This window comes from Carlito syrichta, unplaced genomic scaffold, assembly GCF_000164805.1.
Source record: "Carlito syrichta isolate Samal-C Ts95f unplaced genomic scaffold, Tarsius_syrichta-2.0.1 Scaffold103335, whole genome shotgun sequence".
Classification (NCBI taxonomy): Eukaryota; Metazoa; Chordata; class Mammalia; order Primates; family Tarsiidae; genus Carlito; species Carlito syrichta.
This window is the reverse complement of record NW_007047431.1, coordinates 98,241-125,696: the sequence shown is the minus strand read 5'-3', so window position 1 is coordinate 125,696 and position 27,456 is coordinate 98,241. Positions and strand designations below refer to the sequence as shown.

The following is a 27,456-nucleotide window of genomic DNA, read 5'->3' as shown; positions in this document are numbered from 1 at the left end:
CGGCCTTTCAAATAGCCATAACTACAGATGCATGCTACCACACCCAGCTAATTCTTTGATCTGTTGTAGAGACGAGGTCTCACCATGTTGCTCAGGCTGGTCTCGAATCCATGGGCTCAGGCAATCCTCTTGCTTCGACCTCCCAAAGTGCTGGTAATATAGGTTTGAGCCACCGCACCCTACCTTAAGCAACTCTTATATTGCGCTTTACAAAGCACGCAACTTAGTTTTCATAGAAACAATTCTCATTTCCTACTCACATCTCACTGTTTTTAGATATATTTAATTTACTCATGTAATTAGAATAGCAAGTATATCAAGCAGGTTTAAGAGTTAACACAAGTCGGGCTCCATGGCTCAGCCTGTAATCCCATGCCTTGGGAGGCTGAGGTGAATGGATTGCCTGAGCCCGCAGGTTCGAGACCCGCCTGGGCAACTTGGTGAGACCTCATCTCTACAATAAATAAAAAAACTAGCCAGGTGTGGTAACACATGCCTGTAGTTTCAGCTACTTGGAAGGCTGAGGCGGAAAGATCACCGGAGTCCAGCAGGTTGAGGCTGCGGTGGCTGGGAGCGGCCACTGCACTCCAGTCTGGTGACAGAGTGAGACTCCAACTCAAAAAAAAAAAAAAGAGTTAACACTACCAGCATACAGTAAATTAGTGCTCATATTAGTTTAAGAGGGTTTTACTTTTGTTGTGAATCCCTTGAATTTCATGAGAAGTTAATTAAAACTGAGCTGCAGGTATTCTGTGTAGGTATATAGCTATTGGATAAGAAGTAGGGACCAAGCTAAAAGTGAGAATCTCTATTCCGAAGCTTCCATCAAGTGACCTTCACACTGGCAGAATCTGTACCCAAATCTTGTTATAGCAGCAGTTCTTTACTAAATTCTAACTTCTTTCCTTCCCATTCATCTTCCTAAATACTAACTCCTTTACTACACTTCACATATATGTAAGGTTATCCTGTAGGACTGGGAAAAGTGACAGCTCTGGCTCAGATTATGCTCCCAAGTTCGTTTTTACTACTTCTAAGATCTCGTAGAAAACTATTATTGCCTGCTTACTTTACTTAAATTATTTTCTCCTCCCCCCCAAAATATTGTAAATGTGAATAATTACATTCATATTTGATGTTTTTTGGTCATATGTTTAGAAGAACAGTTCAACCAGTTCAATTAAAATGTATTAAACCCATATCAGAACAAGGCACTATTAGGACCATACAGATTAATATGTCTTTTAGAACCTTATAGGCAGGTAGTAGTTTTAACAGATGAATTTAAATAGCCATTATACAATATGGTTTATAAGCTTCACATTTCTAGTATAAACAGTGATTTCTGCAGATGTTTAGATAAGTAACATCTCTATTTAGGATGACCAAGGAAAACTAAAAAGAGGAGACACTTGAACTGAGTTTTGAAAGATGAACAGATGCTTAAAAGTGAAGAACCCGGCCGGGCTCGGTGGCTCAGCCTGTAATCCCGCGGCTTTGGGAGGCTGAGGTGAGTGGATTGCCTGAGCCCTCCGCGGGTTTGAGACCCGCCTGGGCAGAGAGACCTCATCTCTACAATAAATCAAAAAATCAGCCGGGCGTGGTAGCGCGTGCCTGTAATTCTGGCTACTCGGAAGGCTGAGGCGGAAGGATCGCCGGAGCTCGGCAGGCCGAGGCTGCGGTGGCCAGGAGCAGGCACTGCACTCCAGTCTGGGCGACAGAGTGAGACTCCAACTCAAAAAAAAAAAAAAAAAAGTGAAGAACCCACCAAATTCATGTTTTTATTTGGGAATGGGTATCACATAGCATATATACCTTTTATTTTATTTTATTTTTTAGTTGAGAAAGCAGGATTTATTGAGAGGACAGAAAAGCTCCCAGAGTTGGAGGGGACCTGAGGGGGGGTGACCATATCTTTTATTTTAAATGTTTTACAAAGTTTGTGATTGGTGGTAATTTCTAAATATAAGAACTTCCATACATTGCATAAGGGAAGTAGCTAGAGTAGAAATACCAAGGGGAAATGTGTAGGAAAAAAATTCAAGAAGGAAAAGCAGGATCATTAGCAGTTGTTAACATGAGTCTCCTCTTTGGGCCTAAATCTGTCAGCCTTGATTTTGGATACACCTGATTGTCTTTCCACTGTACTCTCATTACAGTTTGCAGGGCTGGGGTCTGAGGCAGATATTGAGAAGTGAGCTTTAGGGGTTTGTTTTTCTTGGCCACCAAGGCAGCCTTGGGCATTGGTGGTAAACAAGACTGATTTGGCATCTGATATTTCTTTCTACTCCTTCTCTGTTCCCTCTCTGCTCAGACTGAGAGTGTCTTATCTTCATTCTGTGGCCTGGTATGTGTATAGCAGCCTCTGTTCCTTTGTCCTTCACCTCAAGTTTCCCCAGTCCCTCACCTAGGCCTGCGCAGGCTCTCACAGGAGTGTCTGAATTTCCAATTCTCACCTCCACCTGAGTAAGGCAACTGACCTGGCTTGGTATGAAACCCCAGCTAAGGCTGTTGCTGTCATCTTACTATTTGTGAGGTCAGAAACCGTCAAACAAACTGGTTTCCACCTTCTTGGATATCTTTTTATTGCTCATATGTTTTATAGCTTTGAACATAACAAGCAGTTGATGAAATATTATCAGTGCTATGTGCATTTAATTTAATTATTCAATTTAATTATTTTTCAAGTTAAAAAAATGTTTTGAAGTAGAGACGGGGTCTTATGAAGTTGCCCAGTCTGGTATCAAGCTTCTGGGCTCAAGCAGACCTCCTGCCTTGGCCTCCCAAAGTGCTGGGATTACAGGTATAAGCCTTATTTTTGTTAGTCTGTGTTAGAACCTCATAAATTTGGGTCCATGATAATTTAGATTGTTAAGACCATCAATTTCTCATATAAAATCAGGAAGTGCCCTATATCCCAAGTGATGGCCAATCTAAATCATAGTCGTAGTTCTCTGTATTTTCTGATATCAAAAAGATGTTAAGTAGCCAGAATTTAATTTGCATGATAATTTGTTTAATTTTCTAGGAATTCACCATTCAAATTTCTCTCTGCCTGACATGTTGCATTTCTCAATAACATAATTTGTAAAATATGAAACTCATTTATGCTTTACCTAAAGTTGTACATTTTTCACATTAGGTTCTATTCCCATCTTTTCCCATGACCAAGCTGATCTAACAAGAACACAGTTAAAATACAAATTATTGTAGTTCCCAGGATGTTCTTACCCTCATCAGGATTTATAGTTGCCTAGAAGCAGTAACTGAGAAAATACAGGAATTCTTCTCTAACTTTTACCTTAAAAAAAAAAAAGCTTTCAAAGAGTAGAGGAATTACTATACTTTATAGAACTGTCTGTAAATGGAAACATCCTCCCTACCAAGAAGCTTCTTCTTCCATGGAGACTGCAACTGTAGATTAGCATGGAGGTCACCCTCCCTTACAATCAGTGGCCTTCCTTTCTAGCCCCTTTGCTTCTGCTTGCTGGGACTCTGTCAGAAACCAACCAACAAAACATTCACAGCTAATTAGCAGGAAAAAAGCTTCTAAAAGGCTAGAAGGCATTTGTGGCAAACTGAGTAGCCTGCCTTTCTAAGAGTTAAACGGATTTTCCAAGGATGAGGCAGCTTTCTTTTTCATACTCTAAAAACTTCTTTAAAAACTTTTCAGACAAACAAAATTTACATAGGGAATACATAAATAAATGAAAAGGGGTTAAGAAGTGCATCTGAATTTTTATAAAGCTAAAACTATTGCTGCAGAAGGACAAAGGGGTACAGAAAAACCGGAAAGACCTCACAACATAAGACAAATTCCTTACATTTGCCCTCTGAAAGTACTTGATGCAAATACTCAGATATACAAAGACAAGAGTGTAGCATTTTATAGGTTACTGCTAGATGTAAGAAAGATTAAAAACCCACAAAATGTTAGATAGGATAGTTTCATTAATTCCATATTTTATAGATGAAAAATATTTAACACTTAAGGCTCAGATTGGTGGTTTTCTGAAAGTAACACAACTAGTTGATGGTAGAAATGAAACCTAAAGCAGATGAAAATAGATATTAAAATGTAAGATAAAATATGTAAGAAATATATAAAAACTAAAAAAGAATAAAATTTCTCAACAGCTAGATTACTAGAGCTTTATAGTGAGTGTAATAAACTGTCTGATCTTAAACTCCCTATCAGAATATTCAAACTAGTTGTAATTACAGATTTTTCTCAGTTTATAATGGGGTTAAATCCTGTTGTACCCATCAGAAGTTGAAAATATCTTAAGTGGAAAATGCATTAAATACACCTAACCTCCTGAACATCATAGCTTAGCCTATCCTAGTTTAAATGTGCCCACAACACTTAGCCTAAGCTTGGACAAATTATCTAATACAAAGCCTATTTTATAATATAGTGCTAAGTATCTCACTTAAGTTATTGAATATTGCACTGGAAGTAAAAAACAGAATGGTTGTATGGGTGCTTGCTTTAAGTACAGTTTCTACTGAATGCATATCACTTGTTCCATTGTAAAGTTGAAAGATCATTAAGACAAACCATTATAAGTCAGGGATGTCTGTGTTATAAAAGTCATAGAAGAATTCTTATATCAAATTAGGGCAGAATAGATGGCTTCTACAGTCTCTTCTTAGGCCAAATGGATAAAGTGGGTTTTAGGCTTTGCATTTCCTTCAATACTACTGTCTCAGGTAGATGAAAGCAAAGTTTCTGATTTTCTGTTTTATTATCACTTGTGAATTCAGTCTTATAGTTCTGTACAGCAGTTTTTACTCTTGTTCAAAGTATGCAATTTTAAAGTTTTTCTATATTTTTATTGTAATTTTATTACATATTATATCTAATTCTGAAACTAGAGTATGAGTCAATGGGAGAACAAAATGCAATATAGAGCATTTGACTTTTTGGACAGATTTTCAGAAACATACTTACAGTATTTTCCTATGTTGAAGGTTATTTTACTCTTCAGATAAAAGAGAATATTTTTCATGTCAAATAATAAAAAATAAATGGAGTATTCTCCATCTTTTTTCCAGCTGTCTCTCCCCAGAACTCTTTCCCGTTCCTTAGTCTCACTAGAATAGGCAGTAATTCCCTGCTCAAACCATCCAACCCCCTTTTTTCCTAAGCTTTCCTTGGATTGCTTAATATTTTAAAATTTATATGGAGAAGTAAAAGTAAACCAAAATATGGCAAATGGTGCCTGCTCAGTATGTTATTTTTTCATTTAAATGAACTATATCAAGAATGTTAAAAGAAATATTTATGTATGGATATTCTCCATCTCACAGCTCACTAACCTTGGAAATATTACATCTTCAAGGCTTAGCTAAATTGTCATCATCACTATGAGGTCTTTCTTCTTCAAGCCAACTGAAAAATTTCCATAATATGTTCTCTATACTAACTTTGTAGCAGTTACTATTTGTATTAATCACAATAGACTGATAGACTATGGTAAGGCATAGATCATCCTGAAATTCCAGTAGCTTAAAATTGTTTTCTAGCTTATGCCACATAGCTATCACAGGTTAATAGGAAAGTGGCATTCACTCTATCTAGCCATTCAGGAGCTCAGAACAATGATGTCGTCACCATCATCCAGCTGTATCCATCTGGAGCATGTGACTACCTTACACACTTTGATAAGAGTAGAGAGTTGAAGGCTTGCATGATCTCCTCTATGGGCTGGTTTGAAAATGACACATGATACTTCTATCCACAGCCCATTAGAACTAGTCCCATGGCTCCCTCTACTATTAAGAGGACAGGAGATGTGGAGAAACAGAATGTTGGATAAATACCACTTTCTCTTCCAGTAATCTATTCAGCAAATATTTGTTGAGTGCTCACTCTATGCCAAGTACTCTTCTAGGCACTGGAAATAAAAAGACAAAAATTCATAGAGCTTATATTCTATATTTCATATTTGGGTTAATATTTATAGTTATTTTTACATATTCTTTGTGGGTAGTTGTGTCTTATCATGTAATCCCCACATATCCTAACAAAGTACAACACATATACTAGTGGTTCAATCAATAAGTATAAATAAGTGTCACTATTTAATGACTTCTTGGGCAGCAGCCCATGCTCTAGAATTACTGTCAAAGAATATCCATAACATAAATTCTTTAAGGTAGCCATAGTTTTAAATGTGAAATCTGTCCTCTGTTTGATTTCTATGCAGGCAGGTTTTGAACTCTTTAAGAAATTGTGTTAAATATTAAGAGAGTGGGCGACCCCTTTGGGTCCCTTCCCACTGTGGGAGCTTTTCTGTCCTCTCAATAAATCCTGCTTCCCCCCCCCCAAAAAAAAAAATATATATACACACAAAAAATATATGTGTGTGTGTGTGTGTGTATAGAGAGAGAGAGAGAGATGCTTCTAGAGTAAAAACTTATGATCATAGTTCCATCTCATATAAACTCCTTGAGAATAGGAACTCTTTCTGTTGGAAAACCTATAAACACAATAGTCTTAATACAGCATTATGGAGCGGGCAGTTCAGAACCCTAATCAATTAAAGTAAGCATTCACTTATTCATTAAATATTTATTAAGCTTCTGTATTGTACAAGGCAGTGTACTAGAGCTACAAGGATGGATAAGAAATTTCTATTCACAGGAAATTTGTAAATTTCTGAGTAGGTAAACTGGGATTTATTCTGGAGTCAAAATGAGTTTTTGCATTTATTTTCTCTATTTTTTTTGCCATGTATGGTGACTTGTGCCTGAAATCTCAGCACTTTGGGAGTTCAAAGCAGGATGATCACTTGAGGCCAGAATTTTGAGAGCAGCCTGGGCATAAAGCAAGACCCGTCTTTACCCCCCCAAAAAAAGGAAAGAAAAGAAAAATTAGGCTGGCACGGTGGTGTGTGCCTATAGTCCCAGCTGAAACAGGAGGATCACTTATGCCCAGGAGTTTGAGGCTGCAGTGAGCCGTGATTATAGCACTGAACTGAGGTCCGGGTGACAGTGAAATCTTATCTCAGAAGCAAAACAAAACAATGAAAACAATTTTATTCACTTGAGTTAGCCCCTCATGAAAAATGAAAGGGAAAAAAAGGTTGAAAACAAGTGATCTTGTTCAACCCCTTTTGAGTGAATGAATACCCTCTAGAATATACCTTAAAGAATAACCACCTGGTTTCTTCTTGAATACAATCTCCATTAGTCTTTTTTGTTTTCAGATATTTTTAATTGCTGGAAAACTCTTTATATATTTCCAAAATCAAAATTTTTATTTCTGGAGCTTCATATAGTAGTTTACACCATCCTTTCCTGTAATAACCTTTAAGATATTCTATGGTAGTTTTCAGATTATCTCTAATCTTCTAATTGCCAATCCCTTATAAAATATAATATCAAGCCGGGCTCGGTGGTTCAGCCTGTAATCCCGCGCCTTTGGGAGGCTGAGGTGAGTGGATTGCCTGAGCCCGCGGGTTCAAGACCCGCCTGGGCAGGCGAGACCTCATCTCTACAATAACTCAAAAAAAAAATTAGCCGGGCGTGGTAACGCACGCCTGTAGTTCCAGCTACTTGGAAGGCTGAGGCGGAAGGATCACCGGAGCCCAGCAGGTCGAGGCTGCGGTGGCCGGGTGCGGCCACTGCACTCCAGTCTGGGCGATAGAGTGAGACTCCAACTCAAAAAATATATATATATATATATAATATCAAACTGTCTCACCATTTGATCACTTTCCTGTTTTTGGTGTATCTTGAAGTGCGACACCCCAAACTGCACACAAGGATGACTGAAGCAATGTAGAGTTATTTAGTGCAGTAGAATTATTTAGGATCACAGTTTTACTAAGAAAGTAAAGCTTCCTGGAGTGGTTATAGTGTAACTGGGCTTTCAAAGTACAAGTAAAAGATGAAGAAAAGAGAAAGCATGAGGAACATTTAAATAAATTCTTAGAAGTGGAGCCAAAGGAAGATAAAAACAGTGAATGAGACTAGGGAATGTTTTAAAGCGCTTGGATTAGGTGGATCAGGTTAAGGTGATTGGGTGAATTGCAATCCTCAGGTAAGTGTGGGATCAAATAAGTATTTCAAGGAGGAGATTTTGGTGAAATTATGTGCTGCAGCAGGAAGAAGAAACATTAACAGAGATGTTGAAATTTGACATTACTAGGAAGAGGTTACTGTTCTGCAGCAAAATGAGGTAAGAGGGATGCAGATAAAGAGAGGTCACATAAGCAAAAAGATGCAGGATTTGGCAGGGCAGTTTTGAAGTGTGAAGGAGCATAAAAACTCACCCTTACTTTGTGGTGGAGAACAAGATTCTTATCAAAATGAAGATGTAATAATAAAAATATCCAACACAAATACAGGGCCTAACTATGTACAAGATGTCATTCTGTTTCCTAAATATTAACACATCTAATCTTCACAACAGCTCTTTGAGTTAGGTGCTTTTATTGTCCTCATTTCATGAATGAGAAAACTGACCCAGAGAGAAGTGACGTAATTTGCTGTATGTCACATAACTAGTAAGATGACAGAACTGAAATTTTAATCCAGGTAGTCTGACTCTAAAATCTGTCCTTTTAATCACCATATTGTATCTCACTGTTATATACTATGATGATTGTTTCAACCTAGTTTCTTTCACCTCTCATAAATAACTTATCTGTGTCCTTCTTTTCTTGCATGGTGCCACATTTCCTACTCCCCTCAAGGAGTCAATGCCTTCCTGAACTTTTCTTCTTCCCTACTATTAAAATCTACTCTGGAAAGAAGCTAATAAGCTCAATTCATTCAGTCACACCAAGGTATAAAAGACTGATATGGCTTAATATAAAATAATACTTCCTCTCAGCTGAGTTTTTTAAAGGGGAGATGGGGAATATAAGTGGCTATAAAACCTTAACCCAAAACCCTCTATATGGCCATAGGAAGATGAGTAAGTAAGGGTACATGACCATTTGTGCTTTTTAAATTATGCTATTGTTTAGCTGGCCCAGTGCTTTTGTAAATCCTTCTAGTAGAAATGAGGAAAGAACATAAAAGTGGGAATGAAAAGAATAAGCGACATGTTTTTGTATTGATTCAATGCTTTTAAGAATACTCTATTATTTTCCCAATTCTTATCAGGTTAGAAGAGTTCTGATATAATCCCAAGAGACATAGACCCCAGGAGAAAGCTTTAACTTGGACAAAGTTATAGATTAAAAGAGATAATTCTATTCTGGGCTTTAAATGTTCATGTATTTACATCCGAATCAGGGTTTTGTCAAAGATTTATTTTGTTCCTTTACTTCCTGCAGAAATAAAACCCACTCAGATGGGTCTATGATTTATCTGCTCTAGGAATCTTACAATCTGAAAATGGTACCTCAGAGTTATTCTCGATACTTCTCTTATTCTGCATTAGTCAGTAAACAGGCCCTTTCATTCTTGCTTTATAAGGTTTCTTACATATGTCAATCTTGTTCAGTTCAATAAACACTTACTCAATAACTGCTTTATGTTAGATACTGTGCCCTGGGCATATAAGTGTTCCCTCTCTCAAATTTCTCATCTTCTGGGAGAGAACATACATAATACAAACAAGCAATCATAGAGGTGTTTAAGAGAATTACTCTGCTGGAAAAAGTCAGAAAAACTTACAAATGAGATAGGGCCTGAACAGGTTTTCAGGGATAAAGAGGAGTTAGAATAATGTCAACAGAGCAGAGTATTCTAGCTAGGAGGCAAAGCAAATACACAGAAGCACAGTGTGACCTGGCATATACAAGTGGTATTTCTATAGAATATATGATGTTTGATTCAAGGAGTATTGGCAAAGATCTAGTTCACTTTTTTCATTGTCAGGATCATTATATACCTAGAACAATTAACTTGTTTATTTTTCAGGATCATTATATACCTAAAATAATTGAATTCTTTTTATGCCTGTGATTTTGTAGGACCTGCTAAAGTTATTACCTGTGTCCCACTCATTGAGACTTTAGTCACTATATCATGACACTTAAGTGTTTGTGTACAGTTTTTGTCCTCAGTCCTTAATCCTCAACCCTTCATGATAGCTGTTCTTGTATACTGGTCTCTAGGGTGGTAGAAGGAGAAATGACAACTTTCACTTTTATCTGTGTGGTCATCTAAGTTGTATAATCAGATTTGCATAAAATAATTTAGAATATCTATTAGAGTTAATAGACTAATATGAAAATAATGCTAGTATTTTGTTAGTCAAGGTAACATAATTCATGATACCAAATAATTCAGTTCAGCAAATGAGTTTTTCAGCTCTCTGTACACAGAATAGTATGATATTGAGAAAACAACATACAATAGAAGAAAATAGGAAGAGGATACTTCCTTTCCGTATCAGAGAGAAGAAAATTTACTTAAACTTATATTCATAAAGTTTTTGGCTTTAACAAGCTCCAGGAGAGAAAAATTGTAGAGAAGTGTTTATTAATTTATTCTGTTCAGCATAAAATTAGAAAACAAAAAGAAAGGCTACTTGTAAAATGAATATGCTACTTGAAAATTAAATATATGAAAAATATTGTCAAAACAAACTGATTTTTATGTTAATTTATTCATAAACTCTTTTTTAAGGATGCTGGGCAGTTTTATGCTAAATATAAAGAAACAAGATTGAAGGAAAAGGAAGATGAACTGACTAGAACTGAACTTGAAACACTTCAAAGTGAGTTTTAAACATTGTCTTACTCTGTTAACAATATCATATAAAACTAATTAAGTTAGGATTATCCATTAAATTCCAAAATTACATTTTCTATGCTTATTTTTCCCCACTCCCTGATAAAGTCATTTGTACTTTATATATTATACATGGAAAATACTGTATCATATTACTGAACCACCCAAAGTCCAGTGTTAGACAGAACCACAAAATCAGGATGGGATCATATAGCTTCTCAAGTCAAGGAACATCCAAAATCTGCAAAGTCCTAAAATACTCTAGTACTGTAATTATGATAATTAGTTATCATAATTAGTGCTGAGTCTAACCAACTAATCACCTAACTTGCTGTATATTATAATAGTAGTAATTGGGAAATCTGAAAACAACAGTGATTTTTGTTTTGAAAGTCTTTATTTCATTTGCAATGTTGTATAGTATGAGCAACCTTGAATAAATTATCAACATATTAAAAAGAAATCTTCCATTGAACATAAAAGTCAGTTCTTGCTGATTTTAGGAAAAGAATACAGCCGGGCTCAGTGGCTCAGCCTGTAATCCCATGCTTTGGGAGGCTGAAGTGAGTGGATTGCCTGAGCCCACGGGTTCAAGACCCGCCTGGGCAACTTGGCGAGACCTCATCTCTACAATAAATCAAAAAATTAGCCGGGCATGGTAGCGCACGGCTGCAGTTTCAGCTCCTTGGAAGGCTGAGGCAGAAGGATCGCCGGAGCCCAGCAGGTCGAGGCTGCGGTGGCCGGGAGCGTACCGCTGCACTCCAGTCTGGGTGACAGAGTAAGACTCCAAATCAAAAAAAAAAAACAAAAGAAAAGATTACATCATTAAAGAAGGCATTTTCTCAGCCCTGGATCCTTTTGTCTAATTTTGCCTTATCTACACCTTTCTACATCTTACCCACACATATATACTCTGTCTCTTTATGTTTCTTTATTTTTATTCAGAGCACTTAATACTACTTGAATGTCAGTTTATTTATTAATTTTGCTTGCCATCTGATTTTTCTCCATGTAAAACATCAGCTCTATGAAGGTAGGCACTTTATTTTGTTCACTACTATGTCCTCAGGTTCTGGGGATTTAGGTGTGGTCATTTTTAGGGGTACGTTTTTCTGCTTATCACAATCCTTCAGGTGTCTGGGCAGCTTTGGAACAGAGAAGGTTTGTTTCTCACCTTTGTGTCTGCAGTGTCAAGACAATGTCCTGGCACATAGTAAATGTTCAGTAAATGGATAAATGAATGGATATTATTAATTAATGTGATTCCGTGACTATTAATAATGAATGTTAACTGAGCCCCATCCATATAGAACACTATCTCAAGGAGCATATAATTTAATTTAAAAGTCTCAACAGTTACAAATGCATAATAACATTCAGATCAACTGGATAATTGCTTAAAGCAGACTTCTATGAGAGTAAAGAGGATGATAGAGAATTATTACATATTAAGGTTGACTGATATGTATTAGGAAGTACAAGTGGACAAACAATACTCTAAATGTTTTTTTGGTTTGTTTGTGAGTTGGGGCAGGGTTTTACTCTGTCATCCAGACTGGAGGGCATTGGCATGATCACAGATCACCACAGCCTCGACCTCCTGGCTCAGGTGATCCTTCTGTCTCGGCCTCCCAAGTATTTTTGTAGAGCCTGTTGCCCAGACTAGTCTCGCACTCCTAGGCTCAAGCAATCAGCCACCCAAAGTGCTGGGATTACAGACATGAGCTACTGTGTGCAGCCTGTAGTTTTTATATAATTGTTATTTTCAAGTAAAATTGGTATGTAAACATTTTCTAAGCCTTTTCAGATTTGTCACAAGGAGAAAAAAATAACATTTATAAGAAAAGAGAAAAATATTAAACGAACCCAAAATGTAGAGGCAACATGAATATGCTACATTTCCTTGCTCTCATAGACACAGCTCATCATTTTTATGCTATTTTTATAAAAAACCACTTGATTGCTATAATTCTATATAGATGTGTTGAAATTCACTAATAGTAATGGATTAAGTATCTACATTATCCCTTTGAAAATAGGGGTTATACATGATGTAATTATCATAATGCAAAAGCTCCTTTTGAAGTTTGTAACTATTTTTCCATAATTATTCAAAGATTTTTGTTCTGCTTAAGAGTTTGATGACAATTCTCAAATAGATTTAATAATTCTCACCTTATTTTGTTCTCTAATTTATTTTGGAGAAATTGCAAATTTTAAAATATATACATATCTGAAACTAAAGATGTATAGCAGTCTTCTAAAACATTTGAAATTCATTACTAGCTTATTACTTATTGAAACTTAGAATGAGATAAGTAAATATCAGAAAGCATATTAAAAACAATACTCATACTAGGCTCTGGGTAATAAAACTGTTATCACTCATGTTTTTTTATATCAATGATATATTTAGAAAAGGTGATGTATCAACATTAAAAATGTTAAGGAGCAGTCACATTCACTGTTAACAATGTCAGAAACGCATGTATTTTTTAATATCATCTCATGGTTACATGCAAAGAATCTTTTAATTAATTCTGTTAACTTCATTGCAGTGTTCTGCATTATATACTTTAGAATTAATACATAAAGGCTCTAAATCCCCCAGTGTGCATTTCATTTGCCCTATCCTTCTTAATTTTAAAGACTATCATTGGAACATTGAGCTCATAATAATATTTCCATCTATTTAATTGAGTGAATGCATCTCATGTAGATTAGCAATAGCTGTTTTATTCTTCCTGTTTTTCAAGATCTAATTGCTAATCTGCTCTCATCTGCTTTACTGTTTAGATTATGAAATATTCTCTGAGGGCTACACTAGAACTCCTTTTAGTAGGGTGTGGTGATGTTATTAAAATGGTATTTTAGAGGGGGGCAAAGTGATAGGATAATTTCTTAAAAATAAATACCCTTTTGAGAAGGCTTTATGTACAAAATGTGTCAATATCTCTGTGGAAACTTTGGGGCACTTATTTATTATAAACTTTCAATCAATTTTATGGCTTAGGTGTAAATAAATTTAGTATCTATAAATATTAGACTTATTGAGGGTTAATGATATTTTTATACATTCTCTAATTATATAAGTTTTATTCTAAATCAATAGAAATGAATTCTGAGTACTGAAACAACCCGATTATAAATGGAAAAAAATAGGTTTGACTTACTGACAAAGAAATTGTAAAGGTCATAATTTGAATAGACAAAAGGAAAGGAAAATAGTAAAACTTGATATTTCTCTTCTCTTTTTCTCTGTACCTTGATATGATTTTAAAACAAAAATAATCAAAATTCTACTGCCAGGTACTTCCTTTTTATCTGCAGAAATAATATTTCCAGATACTAGTTATGTTTTTCTTCTTGGCCCCCATTGCATGCCCCAGTGATGAATCTAACTAGGGATACTAAGGGGACACCCAGTAGAATGAAGCACTTAGTGAGAAAGTGGGGGACAGAATATGCCTTCTTAGTGTGACAGGATGAGAAAACATTCACCAGCCTTAAGATAAAGAAAGATTGCTTTTCTATAAAACTCAGGTTCATGAAAAAAGGAGATGCTGGTACTGATTTGTAAGTTGATTCAGGGCTTGATTGGGAAGAGGAAAAAGGAGACTGGGAGAAGTAGCCTAATTAACTTTAAAACATTTTGCCTATGGTAATGTAGTATGATCATGGATGGGAGAATACTGTCTGAAGTAACTTATGAAAAGGCATGTTGCCAATTACTAGCTCTAGTATATTTGAAAACATGACCAAATAAAAACTCTGTAACTGAATTTATGAACTATATTATATTATAAAACCTAATAGCAACCCTAATCCCAAAAAGAGTTTATATATAGGCAAAGAATATCTAAAGAATACAGTATTTTATCCAAGGTTCTTTGCTCTAATAACAATGAAAGTGTGAATTTTTAAAATCATATAGCTCAAATTTATAATTCCCTTAATATTTCAAATCATAATGTTATGTATGTGCAAATACAATGCAGTATTAGTTTTCTTACTGAAATTATTCAAAATGTTTAAATCTAATTGAATATATGAACATTTATGGCTTTAATTAGTCAAATTTCAACTACACTTTTACCTGTTAATTTAGAAGCTAGTACCTATTTAATATTGTACTTTACATTAAATAACACATCTGTGTATAAGCTCCATGCAGGCAGGTATTTTTGTATGTCTTATTTACAGCTGTAACCCCAGAGCCTAGAATAATGCCAGTTCTGTGGTAGGTGCTCAATAAATATTTGTTGAATTAATTCATGGCTTATCACAGCCTCAACCTCCTGGGCTTAGGTGATCTTTCTGCCTCAGCCTCTCAAGTAACTGGGACTATAGGTGAGTGCCACCCCACTAGCTAATTTTTATTGATTGATTTTTAGCTATGTTGCCCTGGTCTTGAACTCCTGGATTCAAGCAATTCTTCTGCCTCAGTCTCCCAAAGTGTTAGAATTACAGGCATAAGCCACCTTTTTTATTTAAGGTTTTACTTTGAAAAAATTAGATTTATAAGAATTTGTAAAGATAGTACAGAAAGACCCCATGTGCCCTCCTCTCAGTTTCCCCTATTGGCTGCATCTTAAATAACTATAGTAGAACCTCAAAATTAGGATACTGACATTGATACAAAGTTTCAGCTGATGTGCCATTTTATCACATGCATGTATTTATGCAACCCCCAGCCCAGTCAACCACTCACTACCCCTTTATAGTCATATTCATTTCCCTCTGCCATCCCCCATCAGTCCCTTATATCTGACAACTATTCATCTATTTTTCATCTCTAACTTTCTCATTTTGAAATTGTGATCTTGAGGATGATACAGTATGTGACCTTTTGAGATTGGCTTCTGTCGCTTAATATAATAAATGTCCTCGAGATCCAGCGAAGTTGTTCATGTATCAATAGTTCATTTCTTCCTACTGATGAATAATACTACATGACATGCATGTACCACAGTTTGTTTAACCATTCACTAATCGCAGGACATTTGGGTTGTTTACAGTTTGGGGCTGTTATAAAGAAGGCTGCTGTGAACAATCATGTACAAATTTTTGTGTGAACCTAGTTTTCATTTATCTGGGATAACTACCCAAAGGTGTAATTGCTGGATCATATGGTTAGTTTATGTTTACAGTTTTAAGGAACTTTGCCAGAGTGCCATACTATTTTATATTCCTACCAGCACTGTGTGGGAGATCTAGTCTCTCTGCACCCTCACCAGCATGTGGCTTTGTCACTACTTTTAATTTTAGTTGTTTCAGTAGGTGTGTAGAGATATCTCATTATTGTCTTTATTTGGATTTCTCTAATGACTAGTGAGAGTGAAACATCTTTTCATGTGCTTATTTGTCATCTGTATATCCTCTTCAGTGAAGTCTAGTTTCATATTTTAAAAATTGCCTATTTTCTAATTTGATTTTTTTTTTTCTGTTGAGTTTTGAGAGTTCTTTATGCATTCTAGATATGAGTTCTTTATCAGGTATGTGTTTTGGAAATATTTTCTCCCAGACTGTCTTTTTATCAAGAGCCCAGGTTTTAAATTCTGATGAAGTCCAATTTATTGTTGTTATTTTCCATGAATTGTGCTTTGATGTTATATCATAGATCTCATCATCCAGTCCTAAAAATTTTATCCAGTTTTTTCTAATAAGTTTATAATTTTACAATTTACATGAATCTATAAACCATTTTGAGTTAATTTTTCTATAAGATGTAAGGTTTAGGTAAAAGTTTTCTCTTTTTTTGCCTATGGTTATCCAATTGCTCTAACACTTTTTGGAAAAACTATTCTTCTTTCATTAAATTGCTTTTAAGCCTTTGTCAAGAACCAGTTGCCCTTTCTTTTTTTATTGTTTTTATTTTTGAGTTGCAGTCTCACTCTGTCACCCAGGCTGGAGTGCAGTGGCACACTCACGGCCAGTCACTGCAACCTCGACCCGCTGGTCTCAGGTGATCCTTCCACCTCAGCCTTCCAAATAGCTGGAACTACAGGCCCACGCCACCACGCCCGGCAATTTTTTTTATTTATTGGAGAGACGAGGTCTCACTAAGTTGCCCAGTCTGGTCTTGAACCCCCTTGGTTCAGGCATTCCTCTCGTGTTTGCCTCCCAAAGTGCTGGGATTACAGGTGTGAGCCACCATGCCTGGCTCCTTTCTTTTTACGTTCTCTATGCTGTTCTGTTGGTATATATTTCTTTCCCTGTTAGTATTGTGTCTATACAAGTCTTAAAATGGGTAGACTGATTCTTCCTACTTTATTCTTTTTCATATGTTTTAGCTATTCTGGTTCCTTTATACCTTTTCATATAAATTTTAGAATAATCTTGTCTGAAAAAAAATCTTGCTTGAATTTTGATAACAATTGCATTAAACTCGTACAGTCATGCATCACTTAATGATGGGGATACATTCTGAGAAATGTGTCATTAGACTTTTTTATCTCTGTGTAAACATCATAGTGTATACTTACACAAACCTATTGTATAACCGATTACACACCTAGGCCATATGGTATAGCCTGTTACCCCTAGGATGTATACCTGGACAGCATGTTACTATACACTGTAGACAGTTGTAACACAATGATATGTATGTATTTTAGCATATCTAAACATAGAAAAGGTACGATCAAAACACAGTATAAATGATATGAAATGGCACACTTGTACAGGGCACTTACCATGAATAGAACTTGCAGGACTGGAAGTTACTCTGGGTGAGTCAATGAGTGAGTGATGAGTGAATGTGAAAGCCTAGGACATTACTGCACACTACTGTAGGCTTTATAAACAAGCTACACTAAATTTATTTTTTAAAAAGTTCCTCAACAATAAATTAACCTTAGCTTACTGTACTTTTACTTTATAACATTTTTAGCTTTTTTAGCCCTTTGACTCTTGTAATAACAGCTTAAAATATATATTATACAGCTGTACAAAAATATTTCCTTTTGTATATCCTTATCTTGTAAGCTTTTTGCTGTTTTTTAAATTATTTTATTTAGTTTTTATTTTTTTTAGCCTTTTTGTTAAAAACTGAGACACAAACACACACATTAGCCTAGCCCTACACAGGATCAGGATCATCAATATCACTGTGTTCTAGGAACTCCACATCTTGACCCACTGGGAGGTCTTCAATGTCACTGACATACATGGAGCCATCATCACCTATGATAACAACGTTTCCTTCTTGAATACCTACTAAAGGGTTTATCTGAGATTGTTTTACAGTTGCCTTTTTTTATAAAAGAAGAAAGAAAAATAGAAGGAATACACTCTAATGATTAAAAGTATAGTACATATATAACCTAGTAGTATAGTCATTTATTATCTTCAAGTATCATATACTGTATCTAATTGTACGTGCTATACTTTTATATGACCAGAAGTGCAGTAGATTTCTTTACACCAGCATCACCACAACATGTGAACAATGTGTTGCACCACACTTCACAATGGCTTCACTATAATCTTATGGGACTACCATCATGCATCCTGTCTGTGGTCTGTTGTTGACTGAAGCATTATGTGGCACATGACTGCATATCAATCTGGGAGAATTGACATATTTACCATTGAATCTTCCAATCTATAAATATAATATGTCTGTTAATTTACGATATCTTCACTGATTTATTTCTTCAGTGTTTTATAGTTTTTAGAATACAGATTCCATATATGTTTGCTTTGGCTTACCCTTATTTCTTTTTCTTTTGAGTAAATGGTTTTGAGTTTTTAATTTCGGTTTCTACATGTTCACTGAATGTAGGAAATTCGGTTGATTTTTGTATGAAGATCTTTATCCTGCAGGCTGTAGAATTTACTTATTAGTTCTAGAATTTTTAACGTTGATTCCGTGGATATTTTATGTAAACAAGACAATAGGGACTGTATTGTTTCTTCCTTTACAATCTGTATACCTTTTATTACCTTTTTGTGCCTTACTGGGATAGCCAGAATTTTCATACTGTGGTGAATGAGAATAGTGAAACTGGGCATTCTTACCTTGTTCCAAACCATAGGGGAAAAACATTTAATAGTGTTTTATCATTATGCATGATATTAGCTGTAGGTGTTTTGTGGATGCTTTATATGAAGTTGAGAAAATTTCCCTCTGTTTTTAGTTTTCTGAGTGTTTTTTTATTTTTGAATTTTGTTCTGTTTTTTTTTTTTTCCTGCATCAATTAATGTGATTGTGTGATATTTCTTTGTTGGCTTATTAATATGGTAGATTACATTGTTGAATTTTGAACTTCTGTCTTTTCTCATTTTTTCTTTATCTGTTTTACCAGATATTGGTCATTTTATTTATCTTTTCAAAGGACCAGCTCTTTGTAATTTTTCTCCATTGTTTTTGTTTTCAGTTTCATTGATTTCTCTACTTTTCCTTATTATTTCCTTCCTTCTGCTTGCTTTGGAATTGTTTTCATCTTTTTCTAGTTTCTTGATGTGGAAGCTTAGATTCAGTTGACACTTTTCCTCTTTCCTAATGTAGGCAGGTAGTGCTATAAATTTCTCTTTGGGTACAGTTTTGGCTGTGTCCCACATATTTTTGATATGTTGTATTTTCATTTTATTCAGCTCAGTATTTGTTTTCCTTGAGACTTTCTCTTTGCTCCTTCAATTATTTAAAAGTATGTTGTTTAGTTTCTAAGTGTTTGAGGATCTTCTGATTGTCTTCCTGTTATAAATTTGTAATTTGACTCTCTTCTTCAACAGATGTACTCTTTATGAATTAAATTCCTGTAAATTTGTTCAGGTCTGTTCTCTTGGCATATATTCCATGGGCATTTGAAAAGAATAAGTATTCTGCTGTTGTTAAGTGAACTGTTTCAGAAATATCAGATCCAGTTTGTTTATAGTATTGTTGAGTTCTACGTCATTGCTAAATTTCTGTTTGGTTCTGCTATTAATTACTGAGGAGGGGTATTGAACTCTTTCTATAATTGTAAATTTGTCTTCATTTCCATCCGTTTTTGTTTCACATATCTTGCAGGGCTGCTGTTTTGTGCACACACATTTAGGAATTCTATGTCTTTTTGGTGGATTGGCATTTTTTAATCATTATCATTTATCAAAAGAAATGTCCCTGGCCATTTTCCTTGCTCTGAAGTTTACTTTATCTGATATTAATATAGCTACTCTTGCTTTCTTGTGATTGATGTTGGTATGATATATCTAAATTCTTTTACTTTCAACCTACACATATTGTAATATTTGAAATGAGTTTCTTTTAGGTAGCATATACATAAGTTATAATTTTCATTGACTCTAATCTCTGTCTTTTATTTAGTATATTTAGAACATTTGCATTTAATGTAATTATTAATATGTTGGGGCTTAGGTCTGCCATTTTATTTTCTATTTGTTTTCTCTGTTTTTCATTTCTTTGTTTTTGTCTTTCTGTCTTCCTGAAGATTACTTCAATATTTTTTAGAATGCCACTTGAATCTTTTTGTAGTTTTTTTTAAAGTATATGTCTTTGTATAGCTTTTTTAGTGGGCGCCATAGGTATTACGTTATATATATTTAACATGTCACTACTGGTGACAGCATTTTGCCATTTCAGGTGACATATAGAAACCTTACCTCCTTTTAGATCCCTTTACCAACCCAATTTATAATACAATTGCCTTGACTATATTCTCTATAAACATTTAATGTTATAATTTTGATTTAGCAGTCAAGCATTACTACAAAACTCAAGGAGAGGAAAAAACATTATTATCTTTACCCATATATTTACTTTGTCTCTTATTCTTCCTTCTTTCCTAATTGTCCAAAATATTTTCTTTTATGATTTCCTTTCTGTTTAGAGAACTTTTATTAGCTGTTATTGTGGAATAAGTCCACTGGTGACATATTCTTTTAGTTTTCCTTCACCTGAGAATGTGTTTAGCTTTAATTCCTGAAAGATGTTTTCCCTGGTTATTGATTTCTTTTTTTTTTTTTTTTTTTTTGAGTTGGAGTCTCACTCTGTCACCCAGACTGGAGTGCAGTGGCCACTCCCGGCCACCGCAGCCTCGACCTGCTGGGCTCCGGCAATCCTTCCACCTCAGTCTTCCAAGTAGCTGGAACTACAGGCACTCGCTACCACACCCAGCTCATTGTGATTTATTGTAGAGATGAGATCTCGCCAAGTTGCCCAGGCGAGTCTCGAACCCGCAGGCTCAGGCAATCCACTCACCTCAGCCTCCCAAAGGCGCGAGATTATAGGCTGAGCCACCAAGCCCGGCTTGGTTATTGATTTCAAGGTTGGCAGTTCTTTTCTTACAGCATTTGAAAAACACTGTACCACTTCCTTCTGGCCTATATGATTTTTTGTAAGAAATATACTGCCATTTGTGTTATATTTCTTTTACAGGTAAGGTCTTGTTTCTCTTGTTGCTTTAAAGTTATTTTTCTTTGATGTGAGTTTTCAGAAGTTTGACTATAATGTGTCTTATCATGAATTTTCTTGGGTTTATCCTGTTTGGGGCTCACTCATCTTTTTTGACACAGGGTCTCACTGTGTCACCCAGGCTGGAATGCAGTGACACAATCATAGCTCACTGTAGCCTCAAACTCCTTGGCTCAAGCAATTTTCTCACCGTAGCCTTTCATATAGCTAAGATTAAAGGTACATGCCACCATGTCCAGCTAATTTTTTTTTTTTTTGCAGATTCAGGGTCTCACTAAGTTGCCCAGACTGATCTTGAACTCCTGGGCTCAAGCAATTCTTCTATCTTGGCCTCCCAAAATGCTGGAATTACAGGCATGAGCCATTGCACCCAGTCGTAGCTCATTCATCTTGAATCTATAGGATTGTGTTTTTGCCAGCTTTGGCACGTTTTCAGTCATTATTTCTTTGAATACTTTTTTGTCCCTCCCTCTTTTCCCTCACTTTATGAAACTTCAATGATGCGCATATTAGATCTTTTGTTAGAGTCTCAAAAGTTCCCAGGGCTCTGTTCTTTTTTTAGTTTTATCTATTTTCTGTTTTGTTATTAGTCATTTTATGTTTTCCTATCCTCAGATTCTTGCTCCATTCTGCTATTGAGCCCAGATATTAAGGTTTTAATTTTAGTTCGTATACTTTTCATTAGGTTCTTCTATATATCTTCTGTTTCTTTGCTGAAACATTTTATTTCTTTGTTTCAAAGTTGTTCATTATTGCCTATCAAATCATTGTTATGTGGCTGCTTTAAAATTCCAGTCAGAAAATTTAAATCTCTTTCATCTTGTTGGTGGCATCTGTTGATTATTCTTTCTTATTCAGACTGAGATATTCTTGGTTCTTGGGGTGACAAGTGGTTTTTGAGTAAAAATTGGACATTTGAGGGTATTATGTTATGAGACTTCTGATCTTATTTAAATTGTCTGCTTTACCTGGTCTTCTCTGACAATGCTGTAGCAGGGGAGGGGGAGGATTACTGCCCTGTTACTGTTAGGTGCAGTGGAAGTCCAGGTTTCCTATGTGATTTCTTTTACAACTGAGGGACCAGGTGTTTGTGGGTTCACAGGGGGTGTGGGTGTTCCTACTTGTCATTAGGCCTCCACTAATAACACCCTGACTGGAAGGAGGAGCAGGAATGCCTACTTACTTCCCCACCTGGCCTCTATTGACGTTATGGGGAGATGGCCTCATTGCTGCTAAGCAATAGTGAAAGCCCTGGTTCTCTACTAGGCTTCTCAAACCATCCTGTCAATGAGAGAGATGTCTTATTACTTCTATGTGGATAATGGAATTTCAGGCTCCCTATGTGGTCTCCTCTGACTCTGTTTCATATCACCCTGGTGGGGAAGTCGGGGTGCCTCATTACAGGCTGTCAATGGCAGAAGTCTAGGCTCCCCATTTGCCTTTGTTCTCATAGTGAGGGCAGGGAGTGTCTATAGTTTTTTCAGTCTTGTTTGCCTGAAATAGAGTGGTGAGTGTCTACAAGTTTTATCTTACTGTGCTGCCCCTTTCCTGGTCCTTTGGCTAGAGAGAGTAGGCTTTTGTTGTTTGTGTTTGCCTGTTAGTGTTTCTGGGTTGCTAGTTTCTCCAGCACCAAGTCTGGGATATATATGAGAACCAAAGAAAGCCAAGAGACTCAACCACCCAGCATTCCTAGAGTCCTACAGTACCTAGCTGATTGGACTTTTTCTCTCCAACTTTCAAATTCTTTTTGTGTTTGTTTTATATATAATGGTTAGAGTTTTTAGTTATTCTTAGTGGGAAGAATGTGAAGAAATATGTCTATTCTATTTTTTCTGAAATGGAAGTTTTATTTTATTTGTAAAGTGATTTTTTTTTTGAGTTGGAGTCTCACTCTGTCTCCCAGACTGGAGTGCAGTGGCTGCTCCCGGCCACCGCAGCCTCTACCTGCTGGGCTCCGGCGATCCTTCCGCCTCAGCCTTCCAAGTAAAGTGATTTTTAAATGCTTATTTTAAAAGACATCAAAAACTTGCAATTGTGATGAAACATCCCAGAAATAAATACAAGCTATTCAATTTATTTCCTTGTTTTTTATAACTGATTCTCTATATGCAGCCAAAATTAGTACTTATAAGGTGGTTTCTACTTATGTGTTTTCCCTCAAAGAAAACGTTGTTGTTCAAAATAGAGGAATTGAGAGAAGTCCAGTAATGTGACAGACTTCATAAGGAGTTCATCATATGATTTCTTCCTCTTCTCTGAAAATAATTGTCAAAAACAAAAACCTGGCCTCCAATTTGGGCATGTATAGTACTCTAGTGACACTATATTAAATTTTTGATACCTTTATATTAGACACATATGTAATCTAAGTGACTAATTTTCTGATGTGGTTTTGGGGATTTTTTTTTAAGTCACTATCTCAAAAGTCTTGAATTATAGAAGTATTTAAGCAACATGAAGTAAAATATAGTGGTCGATACTATGTAATTTCTAGTTAAGATAATATTCTTTTTAACTAGAACTGTTCCTGTAGTACTGTCTTCTTCCTTCTTTCCCTTCCTTCCTTCCATTTTTTTTTTGTTTTTTTAAGAGAGAGGGTCTTGCTCTGTTGCCCAGGCTGGTGTGCACTGGTGCAGTCATAGCTCACGGTAACCTTGACCTCCTGGGCTCAAGACATCCTCCTTCCTCAGCCTCCTGAGTAGCTAGGACTACAGGTGTAAACCACCACGCCTGTTTAGTTTTTATTTTTTTTGTAGAGATGGGGGTCTCACTATATTGCCCAGACTGGTCTTGAACTCCTGGGCTCAAGCAGTCCTCTTGCTTTGGCCTTCCAAAGTGCTGGGGATATAGACATGAGCTATGCCCAGCCTGGCCTGTATTCTTAATGTATATTATCCATGGCAAACAGTACATTCATAAAAGTAAATGAAACTTAAGTGAATGAATAAGTGATACTATTTCTCTCTTTGATGTTTTTATCTGTCAGCCTTTTTACTGGAAGGTGAAATGAAATTCTCAGAAAACTGTGTGGGTAGTTTGTGCTTCCAAGACTTCTTTGGCTTTTTCCTTTAATTGTTCTACCTTGCCCACATATACATTTTAGGACTTTTTTCTTCCCTCTAGAACAGCTCCTTTTTGTACCTCTTGTCTATTAGGATAGCATTTTTTAAATCATGAAAATACTATGTTTTTACACAGTTCTTTATAGGAAAATGGTTAATATCAGGTGATTAATATGTTCTAGGTACCATTCTAACCATTTTGTATGTTTTAATCTGTTATATCTCAAAACCATTCATGAGATACAATATTAACATCATTTTCATTTTACAGAATGTTAAAGGATTTTAAGCAAAAGAGCTAGTAAATGCAGAGGCTAGGTTTTCATCCCAGATCTGCCCACAATGAGAATTCTTTCATTCACTAATTCATTAATTTATATGTTAAGTACCAGACATTGTTCTAGGCACTGGGAATTCAGTAGTGAACAAATAGATAAGAATCCTTGTTCACATGGAGCTTACATTCTAGTGGTAAAAAGAATCAAGAGGAATAGTGATAAATGCTAAAGTGAAAAATAACAGGGAAGAAGGAAAGGAATGTATGCATATGTGTATATTTGGTAGGCATGCTGCAATTTAAATAAAGAGGACAAGGAAGTCCTCAGGAAGAAGGAGACATTTGAACAAAGGTTGGTAGGAGGTTAGGGAGTGAGCCAGGCAGATGAGGGACGTGGGTCTCAGGCAGAAGAAACAGTTGAAGGCTGGAGCTTAAATAAACAAGGAAGAAAGTAGTATTAAAATGAGATCAGAGGACCAGGCATGATGACTCACTCCTGTAATCCCATTATTTTGAGAGGCCTAAGTGGGAGGATCACTTCAGGCCATGAGCTTGAGACCAGCCTGGTCAACAAGAACCCATCTCCACAAACACCAAAAAAAGTTAGCTGGATGTGGTAGCCTAGCTACTCAGGAGACTGAGGGGGAAAGATAACTTGAGCATAGGAGTTTGAGGCTGCAGTGAACTATGACCATGCACTCCAGCCTAGGGGACAGAAAGAGACACCGTCTCTTAAAAAAAAAAAAAAAAAAGAGCTCATACCAGCAGGAGTGAGGGATCAGAAAAATGAGGATAGAGTGGGGCTAAGAGACATAAATCGCATAACCTTATATTATAAGATTTTGACTCTTAGTGAAATGGGAAGCCATAGGAGAGTTAAGAGTAAAGGAGTAACGTGATCTGACACTTTCTGATGAGTCTGAGAAGAGACTGAAGCAAAACAGACTTGAAGCAAAGAAACCAGTTGTGAGCTCATGTGATAGTACAGGCAAGAAATGGTGATGGGATTTGGAATGTGTTTTGACTACAGAGACTACAAGATTTCCTGCTGTATTTCATATATGATGTGAGAGGAGGGGGAATTGATGGCGCAAAAGTTTTGGACCTTAGGCCTTCCAAAGAAAAGGTCAACATTGGGAATAACAGGTGGAAGTAAGGGGGTTTTTTGAGTCTAGTTTGCAACATGGCTCTATGCTTCTTTAATATTTCAGGCACATTCCTCTTTTACAACTCAGGATCTAATTCTACAATTATGCAGTGAGATAGGTAGGGTATTCCATTTTACACATGGAGGCTCAGAGAAGTAAGTAGTGTGGAGAAAGTTATTGTATCAGTAAGTGGCTAAATAAATAGATGCTAATTTTTTCTGATTTCTTATCTTTTCTTTTAGTTTCTACCACATTTCATTTTATGATATGATTTCAAATCTCCTTACAATCTAATAACTTTTCTGAAATTTCTGTATTGAAAATAATAGTGTTTGAAACTAAAACTTCCGTCTTGTTCCTCTTTCAGTTTATATTTCATTAATATCTGCTGCACTGATGTCTAAACATTCTCCAAAGAGAGATTTCTTGTGCCTACTAGAAAAAGATAGTATGTTTAAGATGTTGTGACTTTGCTCAATAAATTCTAGTTTTCAACACCATCAAGGTACAAGTGTTAATCAAGACCTAAGGAAGGACCTATGTTCGTGGGCAAAGGGCCCAAATCACTTTCTGATGTTGGCGTAATACTTTTGCATTCTGAGACAAAACATTTGACCAAAGAAGCTGGCTCATAAATTGAGTTGTTTGGTGTAAACTTAGTATGTGAGAAGGTAGGCTACTTAAGCCAGAATGTTTTATTTTGGTTTTCTGGGTCCAAACTCATTGCTGCTTTGTTTAGAAGGGGTGCTAAGCTAAAAGACTTCCTTAAGACAACATTTGCGTTATTTCTCATTTCTTTGATGATATTACTGAACACATTTTTCTTTTGAGAGGAAATCATTTACCTTCATTAACTGGATACTTAATGAATCATTAGTTGTACTTATGCTTTTTTGTTTTGTTTATTTTTGGCTTTATTTATTCATTTGACTGGTTGGTTTTTGGTTTTGCCTTTGTCAGACTTCATTATCATGAGGAATCAATCTGTCTTAATTGGAGGCCCATGATTTATAAAACTTTAATAAGACTTGCGTTCCCAGTATCAAAATACTTTGTATTTTTATTTAACTCAGAATTTTCCCTACACTCTTCATCATGCTGCTAAACATTTTTAGATTTTTCTTGAATGAAGTATTAATAACGATATTTATTACCTCCAAAATTCATGATCCCTAAGTCCATATTAATTAAACAGGTTTTGCAGTGAAAAGGGAACACTTATACACTGTTGGTGAGAGTGTAAATTACCACAACCTCTAGGGAACTCAGCATGGAGATTTCTCAGTGAACTAAAAGTAGATCTACCATTTGACCCAGCAATTCACTACTAAATGTCTGCCCAAAGGAACAGCTGTCATTATATAAAAAAGACACCTGTATTTGCATGTTTATTGCAGCATAGTTCACAATTGTAAAGATGTGGAATTAACCTAAATGTCCAACAACTGATCAGTGGATAATGAAAATGTAGTATGTATGCAGTCTGGAATACTATTCAGCCATAAAAAAGAATGAAATGATTAAATAAGGTTTATTAAAGCTAGAAAATTTAATTAAATAAGTTATTTTGAAGCTAGAAAATTGGAAGAAAGAAGAGAATGAGTAGCAATTGGAAGACTTTAGTTCACTTATGCTTTTCTAAAAGGCATTTAGTTTTGAAAACAACTGTTTTTTAAATATAAGATTTTACCAAGTGCAAAATGTTAGATGCTATAATCTTATTCTGTATTAGCGAAGTAGCACAGAATTTACTGAATGCTTATTTATTTATTTAATTTTTTTGAGCACAGAATCTAGTGAATATTTATTTATTTATTATATATATATATATATATATATATATTTTTTTTTTTT

The 27,456-nt window shown here is 35.6% G+C and overlaps 1 protein-coding gene across 2 annotated transcripts in view; it reads left to right on the top strand.

Moving 5' to 3' along the window:
- Positions 1–27,456, top strand: part of DNAJC1 (DnaJ heat shock protein family (Hsp40) member C1) — a 212,078-nt gene that overhangs the window by 87,955 nt on the left and 96,667 nt on the right. The window contains exon 7 of one of the 2 annotated variants that reach the window (XM_008065292.2): positions 10,594–10,684. The exons of the other annotated variant lie outside the window; for it this stretch is intronic. Coding sequence (XP_008063483.1) covers positions 10,594–10,684 — 91 coding nt within the window. The remainder of the gene's footprint in view (positions 1–10,593; positions 10,685–27,456) is intronic. 2 annotated transcript variants of the gene reach the window in all.